Genomic DNA, 9,760 nt, shown 5'->3' on the forward strand with positions numbered 1-9,760 from the left:
GCACTGCACGTCCGCTTCAGAGTTCCGCCTTTTGCGTTCCTTCAATGTTACGTTATTAGATTTTTTTTTTTTTTTTTTTTTTTTTTTTGAAAATCGATTTTTGACATTTGTGAATCGATTCAGAATCGTCCACGTCCCGAATCGCGATTCATCTAAGAATCGATTTTTTTCCCCACCCCTATATCAGATGTTGATTTCCTCTGAAAGTGTGAACACTGCAGAGCTTTAAAAACACTGCATTTATCTGAGCTCGAGTTTAAGGCAGGATTACCTGTTTGTCCGAACAATGGCCGGAGTGTTCGGGAAAGAAATGACACACTTCATCTTTGAAGAGATACAGAAATAAAGAGAGTAAAAAGAAAACACAACACTAAGTGAGGCGTTTAAAAAAATCATTCATTTATTTACAAACGGCAGAGTTTCGCAGAGTGGATTGAAAGACCCCCAGAAAGATTGTCATAAAACATTTGTGATTTGCATCGCACATTAATCCAAAACAACAAGCATGCACATTATTCTCCAAAATAGATTTGATTATAAAATATATCTCTCAGTATAAACATCAGACTTGTTTGTAATCACAAACCAGTCTATTCAATTCATCATTCTCACGTACTTTACAGGTGATGTTTCAACGAGCTAAAACAGTGCTCAGCTACTTTTTCACATTTGCAAAAATAGATTTGAATGTCTTGCTCCTCCTTACTGTAAATATGACATTCAAAGCATCCAAACGTAAGCCAGGTGCGAATAATTTGCTTGCAACTAACCAGATTAAAGAAAGAACACTGTGAACTCGATGACAGGAAAAAAGAAAGAAAAAAAACCCTCTCTAGTAAAATTAATGAATGCAGAAACTTCAAAGAGAGAAAGTGAGAACAGGACAGGGACAGATCTTGGACAGGAATGGGTGACAAGCTTCCGACACGTATTAACTACGAGCATTCTTCATCTAAAAGTTACACCAGTGATCAATCACAGCGCTGACAGCAAGTGTGTTCAGCGTTCCTTAAACAATCACAACTCAACATCCCATAGTGCAGTTTAACCACTCAGCATCTCATGACTCAATTATCAAGCAAATCTGGAACAATGAGTGAATTTCCACAGATAGTTTAAAAGTTTACCTTCTTCAACATGTATTTTCAGTATCAGGGCATTTTTTTAATGATAGTTTAATTAAATTATCTAATAACAGGATTACATATGCAAAACAAAACGGACAAATAGATGAATAAAAACACGGGAAAACGAAAGAACACAAAAACACAACAATGGCGCCCTCTGTTGACCGTAACGCGTGCAAGCAACTAGACTAAAGCAGCATTCAGTGCAGCCAGTCACAGGCAAACAGTGCTCACATACAGCATTCTCTAGGTGTAAACACGATGATACAGTCATATTCACTATGGCACACTTAAAACACACACTTCTTTCAATGCTAGAGACTAGTAAACCAGATCACTGCAGTACCTTGGACAAGTTGCGATAAATTCCTACCATAACTTTGGCTGTTCAAGTGAAGATAAAGGTTATCTTTATAGAGAGTCAAATAATTAATTACTTTGGGAATGAATAAAAAGAAACACCCCAAACAAACCTCTTACTTGGCACTAGATGGAAATCCCTGATTTGATCCTGTTTGTGAGACTATTGCTTAAAATGCTTGCATGGTCTCTCACAACACAGAAAGGTCTATGATCGACCCCTATGCACTACACATAATGAATGTCAGGGCAAGCCATACCAATATATTAATAGATGATAGCTCTATATACTCTCTCTATATACTCTGCTTTCACATTTAATGAGAACTGAAACCAAAAAACAACTACATAACATTTTATGTTCTGCACAAAGCAGCCTCTATTCTGAGTAGCAAGCCGCATTTGCCAACTTAAAGGGATAGTTCACACAAAAATTAAAAATGTACTCACCCTCATTTTGATCTTTCTTCCACAGAACACTAAAGATGACGTTAGATACATTTCCTAATGAGGTAAATTTGAATATGTGCCACACAAATTAGTGGAACATAGCACATGTGAAGTATAATCTTTCACTTATATGGAAAAAGCAGCATGAACATTCTGACTAACATCTCCTTTTGTGGTCTATTACAGAAGAAACGACATGAGGGTGACTAAATATTAAAAATGTCAGAATTTAATTTTTTGGTGAACTACGCCTATAAGCAGTTATGCGAGTTATATTTGGTGATTCTGTATCAATCATCATCCGAACATCCATATGTCACCAGTGTAGCAGCATGCAGTTCAGTGGTATGAGTTTTCACGAACATTTCACGGTGAAGAAAGAACCCACTTAAAAATTCATGAGATCATGACTATGTCCTTTGTAATGTATAAAAGATCTATAAAAAAGCTTAGCATTTCGATTTAGAACCTAAAACATATCGGTTAAAGAACTCAAGGTTTAATCCTCTGATATAGGCTAGGTAGTTTCAATGTTGCTGCAGTTTGTTTATGACTACACAGTAACGTCATGAATAGAAAGTGTTGGAATTTCCACCAATTCTAAAGCAAAAGCGTTAAATCTACCTCAATATCCTCCAGTGCTACCTACTAAATTAACAATGAAATTCCTATGTTGACGTAAAAAGAATATATTTAGCTCTGCATTAAATATGAATGAAATAACATTGGTCAAAACCTATCACTGAATATCCTGAAATTGTACAAATGATCTCTATACAGTATAAACAGTAATTGGTATTAGTGATTTTTTTTTTTTTTTTAATGAACAAACGGCCATGGCAAGACCTACCAATGTGCTAAAAAGACCTCCTAATTTGAAACGTTGTGCTCGAGGCCACAATTCTGTCTAGACTAACACAAAAAGCTGTGTGCTCAGGGCAATTCAACTTCTGATACACACTCACTAAATCTTGTTATTCTAATAGGTCAAGGTCTATTGCTCCAATAGTGTACCTAAATACATTTATCTAGATTTAAGCCTAGTGAATTGAGTGATGCGATTTCTAGACAATAAAAAACAAGAGTAAAGCAAAAAGAATATCTGTAACGTCTGGAAAAACAAATGTCGTCCTCAAGTAACGGCACCAGACCAATGTATGTGTATCTGGGCAAGATTCTAATATCAGAATAGAAAAATAGGGAGTTTTGCATGTAAGAAATGCACATTTCAGTGTACAAATCTTCCCAGGAAACCTGTAATTGTGTCTGATCTTTATCCCCAGCACCAATCTCATGATAAACACACGGAAATGTTGTCATATAAACATGCAGACGCATATAATCAACTGGTCTTTGTCAAACGCAGGCCTGAAGTCACTTGATAACGCAACGTCGGCTGAATGGTAAAAAGAACTTCCAGTGAAACCTGAGGATGTTTTGCTTTCCATCGAGTTCTTCCAAGCACCTCACGGAGGCTGTGTATTTTCATACCTGTTCTCCAGCCGACCCTCGCTCTCCTGGTGAAACCAGCAACAAAACCTTTTCAAACGGCTGGAGAGAAGGAATGGATGCGACGCAGGATGGAGGTAGGGATGGATCAGGAGCAGATGGACCCATGAGTGGAGGTCAGGGTGCAGACGGGTGTGGGCAAACCGTAGAAGAGCGGGTCAGTCATGGGAAAGAGGAGGAGGAAGAAGAGAACGACGCCCAGCACGTAGAAAGAGAGAATCGTGAGGCGGTTCGGGTGGTCCAGGGCCGTGCCGAGAGCTGGAAAACCCATGTAGTTGCAGAAGGAATGACACAGCACAGGACCCACCAAATGACCTAGAGACACACAAACAGGGTATTTATTTGTGAGCGGTTGCAATTCGTTTGTTACAAATATAGCTATATCAGAACTACAATAAATGTTGCCAGGTCAATACAATTTCCAGGTCACAAAAAATAAGGAATTACAGAAAGAAAACAAAGCATTGTATATTATTTTCATGACAATTAAATAATTTCTTCCCTAAATATTATTGCTGTCTGTAATATAAACTAACAGATGTTATAATTGCAATTCTCAATTTACAGTAAGAACTATCATCATGTCTTCTCATAATTATTTTTTATAATAAAACCAGCATAAAGGCAATACCACAAATACTTCCTTCCCAGCATAATTCCTTCCTAAATTATCATGACTGTCAGTAATGCAAACTAAAAATTATTCTTATTAACTGTAATTCTCAATTTACAGTAAGAATCATCATCATGTCTGGATGCAATATTTTTAACAGAAGTGGAATTAAGGGAATACCACAAAAAAAAAAAAATCATGATGCATAATTATTAAATACAAGACAATTTAATGCAAATAATTATTATTTTTTAAAGTGCATTACAGTAAAAAAAAAATAGATATTTTTTTTTCAGCACGAAAGTCAATGTGCTTAATTGTCATGAAAATAGTCACAATACGAAAATTATTCTTTTTTAACACAAAACTTTTTATATTTTATACTTTTACTCCTCTTGTGAAGTAGTATAAGCATCAGTAGTATTAAAGATAAACCACAGATGCACCTGTCCTGATGAATATAAAGGCTGTATAAGCTCCAAATACTGCCGTGTAGGAGAACTGGAACACTGAAAAGGACACACAAACAAACACAGACATGAGTAATTATGTCTCGCACTATGGATGACGGTAAACTAATGACTCGGTTACCTGCAGAGAGGAAAATCCCTGAGACAGTGCCCTGTCTGAACCGCAGGAGCTCAATTACATGGTGAAAATGAGCTGCAGACACACGAGAGAGAGAGAGAAACAGACAGACGGAGGAAGAAAAAAAAGGCTACCATTACAATAATAGTCTACAAAAGCAACGCAAATAAAATGTGATGGTCAGCCAAATACACATTAATACAGGGGTGATGCCTACTGTAGTGAATAAGACATGAGTGTGTTGATTTTCCGCCAGAACCGTATGGAATGCTCAGGTTCCCAATTACCAGGTATCAAGTGCCGAGTATCTACAATCATTTCCCTGGAGTTTTCAAATCTGTTTTTTGCTATTATTGCAGCAACCTTTATTACATTAAAACTTGCAATGAAATAAAAATGTACACGGTCTAAACTACCGGTTAACAGTTTGGAATAATTACGATTTCATTTCATGTTATTGAACTATGCCATATAACTACGGCTGCATTTATTTGATAAAAAAACACTGTGAGATATTATTACAATAATTATGAATAAAATAATACATTTTATATTTATATATATTTAATTTATTCCTTTGATGGTAAAGCTGAACTGTCAGCAGCCATTGCCCCTGAATGATTTCTGAAGAATCGTGTGACAGAAGACTGACGTAAAAAACTGTTGAAAATTCAGTTGTGTCACAGGAATAAATTACATTTTAAAATATATTCAGTATTATTTGGCAATATTTTCCTCATCTGCATGGACTTGATGACAAAAGTCAGAGAAAGTTATTACATTTGATAAAAAAATAACCAGAAATGCACTGATAAACAGATAACATTAAGATGTGTATCAAGCAAGTAGATAGTCGATTTCTTGTTGACTAAAGTAGGATGAAAATCATGAACCTTGACCTCTTTAGCGCACGCACCTCAAAACCACACACCCTAAAGATGACCTTGCTTAATCGGCCATCAATAAGTTATATGGATTCAATTATTATCAGCAATTAATTGATCGTTAGCATCCCGAGTCGCCACTCACCAACACCAAAGAAGAGCGGGCATGTGAAGATTGCGGTGGAGGGGCCGGCGCAGGGTACCAGCATGGGAAGCATGCATGCCCGAAAAACCAGCTCCTCTGTCAGTGGCGCTACAACCTGGTTCCTCAGCCAGCGCATGTCGCTCAGACACAGCGTCCAGAAGCATGGGTCTGCAAACACATTACAGATCAATCACATTCACAACAATGACACTACAGCCTTTCTGACTCTTTTACAGCAACAAAGATCAGTCTAGTCGATTGATAGTTGGCCGCCTATTCCACTTCCCCAAAACAGATATGAGAATTTATTTAAGGATCCCTGACAGCAATCATTAACAATAGTTTAGCATCATGACGGCTCACTAACATTATAAAAATCCCCGAAATAGCTTTATAAATAGAGAGATTCACAGGAGAAATCACTGGAAGAGGAAAAGGCTGCTTACCGACTACAACTTTTATCCCATCAATGAACCCCCAGGGGCAGTCCATGGTTAGCTGGATCAGAGGGCCCAGAAACAGCACCTGACAGAGAGGAAAGTGATAAAATTATCAAATAAAACAAAAAATCTGCCAGGTCAGATGTCTAATGTAAGGACTCTTCTGCAATTTGAAGGAATTTGGATAACACTTTGCTTTAGGCCCAAGGAAAACTGCTGTTTGCTGCTTGTTTAATAATTGTTTAAAGGGATACTTCACCGATTAGTATTAAGCTTTGTATCAGTAGAAACCCAGTAGTATTTTCGAATGACCGTGCTTCCCTCCCTCATGTCCCCCTGAGACGAGAGATTTCTGTATTGTGTGTCTGGAAAAAAACTCTGATGACGCAAAAATCGTCATTTTGCATCATCAGAGGCTTTTCTGGCCAGAGGCGAGAGACTACAGCCAGTAGGAGGAGCTCGTTCCGCATGTGATCAACTCGCCCATAGGGGGATCTCACGATAAAACTGCGTCTTTTCAGTTTCGAGTCAACTAGTAGCCTAGTTGTATCATTTCTTCCGATATCATTTCTTCCGATACTGCCCTCTGGCAGGTAGGCGTGGCTTGGCCTTATAGGGCAGCAAAGCAAGTGCATTCTGGGAGTTGTTGTCTTTCATCCACATGAGCCAAAAATAAATTTTTCAGTCTTTTCTCAGTCTAGAAGGAACCAACTTCTAAAATAATTTCACATTTCTACTACATAAATGACCCAATTTAAATACACATTCATCTTTCCAGCGGTGAAATATCCTTTTAAAAAGAACACCAAGGACAGACTTTGTCATTTACTTACCATGGTCAGTAGGAGCGGTAGAATGATGGCAGGAATGAGCCCCTCCAACCGGATCCCCATAAGGGCCAGTAATGAGGGACCAGGCTAAAGGAGAAATCAAACACGTCTGATGTTTCACCATCAAATAAGATTAAGCACAAAGACCAAAGCAAAATGTTTCACAATAAAATAATAAAAAATAACGTTTTATTTTATTATAACTATAAACAGGATTGTATGATGCAGTGAGATCTACAAACACATATCACATAATAAGGAAACAATGTCAGAAATTTCAAACTGATGTTTTCACTTATCTGATTAATTTGGTTAGCCTTTCAAAGCTTTAAAACAATTCTCTTTACAAAATCCCTCTATACCAATCACCTTTTGACATATTAAAGTTCACATAACCTGAAATGTTTGAAGTCGGCGTGAAATATAGCCAGTACACTCGTAAACAGCTTCTCGAACAAGAAACAAATGAGGGGCGGGACTTGATTTTTGTCCATTGGGAATTGATGTTCTAAATCAGCACAAATTGAAATTATGGATAAGAAAAAAGGTCTAAGCCACCAGGAGCCTAAATTAGGAAAATTATGAGGGGAAACGTGTAAAAAATAAAGATATGTACTATGCAGCTATCATTATCATCTCATTATGAGTATAATATTATACATATACTAAATAGGTTTATATTAGTTATGTTATGCTATGTTGCTTGCATTACACATAGGGCAACAAAATTCCTTTTTCTGGCCAACTAGCGCTTACGCAACCAGACAGAAAGTTTGACTTTAACATCATAGTGTAACATTTTTTAAACAAACCAATATAATTTTTACTAATTATTTTAAACAAAATAATATCACTAATTATATTCATATTTTTACTTTACTGTTGTGCATTTGGGGGGGGGGGGGGGGGTATGGTTTTAATGGATTTAAATATATACATTTATATAAAATAGCAAATTTGTTTGGAAAATGTACTTCTCAATTTCATTTCATTCTCAACATGAAAAAATGTGCCATGGTGAAAATAAAAAAAATAACATGAATTGTATACAGCCATTAGATGGCAGCACCAGTCTCAAGTTTATCATTTAGATTTGTTTAGACATTATAAAATCATTATTATAACAAAATAACATTTTAGCATTTTTTTTTGTACTAAAAAGTATCATTTTGTCGCAGTTATGTCAACATTGGAGGAGTTGTGACCTAATGGTTAGAGAGTCGGCTTGTAACCTGAAGGTCGCAGGTTCGAGTCTCAGTACCGGCAGGAAATGTAGGTGGGGGGAGTGAATGAACAGCACTCTCTTACACTCTTATTACCCACAACTGAGGTGAACCTTGAGCGAGGCACCTAACCCCCAATCGCTCCCCGGGCGCCGCAGCAGTTCAACCGGGGTGCCATACAAGCTAGAACCGCCACTGATAAATACTACAATATTCCACACAAAATGAGAATTGTCCATTTTAATTTCAGTAAACACATCCAGCAACTGTAAGGATTACACATCTGTGTTGCAGTAAACTAACCTGGATGCCTGTGAATTCTTTCCATGCCCACACAAACAGTGGAGACAGAGCGGAAACAATCAGTACACTAGTGAAGCGCCTCTTTATCACTGCAGGATGATCCCTGTTGGTGCAAACAAATAAACGAACAAACAAACAAACAAACAAACAAACAGTGTTGTTTTAATGCATTCCACAGTAATACGTTTGCATCATCTAACCAGCAGCTTATGTCACATGATCAAGACAAACATAAAAAAACAGTGAGGGGAAAAAAGACAAGCTTCACATACGGCTACCACAACAAATTATCGACAAAATAAATATAAAACACAAGAAATATAGCAAAAAATAGTTTAGAACGCTCCATTCGACCTGAATTTTTAACATTCTATTCGAACAGCAATATTTAAATGTTTTCGACTCAAACAATACTGAACGTTCGATTCAAACTGTATTTGAACATTCGATTCAAACGATATTTTGAACATTCGAATGATATAATATGATTTAAGCGTCGAATCGAACGATGATAGTCAAAAAAGCTGTCTAGTTAGGGAGCTCGGTATGTTTTGTGACACAGCCAAAGTCTCCAAGCCATACCTTGGTAAATCGCTTTTCCAAACGTATAAACTTCCAACATAGGCGCACGCGAGCAGTAAACAGGAGAGGATTGACACCCAGCAAAGCCCATCAGGAACAGCCGCCACATTAGCATGGAGTTGAGTTGAACGAAACTCTGCCGTCAAACCATCGTCGTCTTTCATGGCGAAACCGACAGGGGCTGAAAACCACAAGACGCGCTGAAAAACTGCAGGTGTGGGTGACACATTAAACACCGCACACGGGATTTTGTTTTTAATCCTAGATAAGTGTATGTCCACAATGGAGGTACTCTGGAAAGCAGCTGAGAAGAGACTGTTTTGGCGCCACAGGATGACGCCATCAATGCGAGACGGTCCTGCTGGCCCATATCCCATATTTCCATTCACAACTCGTGTGGTTGCAGTTGCTGATGATGATACAGTTACTGTACATTAAATGGGGTAAAGGAAAACGACGTATTGTTTATAAAACTCATAACTGGGACGCTATGACGCTTTAACCTAATACGTTTTAAATAAATAAATATCCCACCGTGCAATAAAAAACTATTTTATAATTACATAGGCCTACTGTATGTATGCATACCAGTCTATGATGCATACTGTATCCTACGCCATTCCTTGCATAATTGTATCTGTGCAGATTATTTGGTGCATGCATATTTTGACTACTTTGCTTGTTTATGTCTATTGTCAAGTGGTCT

The 9,760-nt window shown here is 37.4% G+C and overlaps 1 protein-coding gene across 1 annotated transcript; it reads right to left on the minus strand.

The window, feature by feature from the left end:
• Window positions 1-378: 378 nt before the first annotated feature.
• On the minus strand, window positions 379-9,392 carry rce1a (Ras converting CAAX endopeptidase 1a). Its single transcript, XM_084109802.1, has 8 exons — window positions 9,055-9,392; window positions 8,473-8,575; window positions 6,950-7,033; window positions 6,123-6,201; window positions 5,677-5,844; window positions 4,651-4,722; window positions 4,506-4,568; window positions 379-3,761 (listed from the first exon to the last, which is right to left on the minus strand). Exons 1-8 carry the CDS (start codon window positions 9,216-9,218, stop codon window positions 3,535-3,537), a joined length of 960 nt encoding a protein of 319 aa, XP_083965928.1. The 5' UTR covers window positions 9,219-9,392; the 3' UTR covers window positions 379-3,534.
• Window positions 9,393-9,760: the final 368 nt, after the last annotated feature.

Source organism: Abramis brama, assembly GCF_963993115.1.
Source record: "Abramis brama genome assembly, chromosome: 3".
Classification (NCBI taxonomy): domain Eukaryota; kingdom Metazoa; phylum Chordata; class Actinopteri; order Cypriniformes; family Leuciscidae; genus Abramis; species Abramis brama.

What these genes read in the sequence shown, in the direction of transcription:
- rce1a (XM_084109802.1), bottom strand. Translation starts at nt 9,218, where the DNA reads ATGAAAGACGACGATGGTTTGACGGCAGAGTTTCGTTCAACTCAACTC. An exon ending in AAGAATTCACAGGCATCCAG is followed by an intron (nt 7,034 to 8,472) that starts GTTAGTTTACTG and finishes TTTCTCCTTTAG; the next exon opens with CCTGGTCCCTCATTACTGGC. An exon ending in AGGGATTTTCCTCTCTGCAG is followed by an intron (nt 4,569 to 4,650) that starts GTAACCGAGTCA and finishes TGTCCTTTTCAG; the next exon opens with TGTTCCAGTTCTCCTACACG.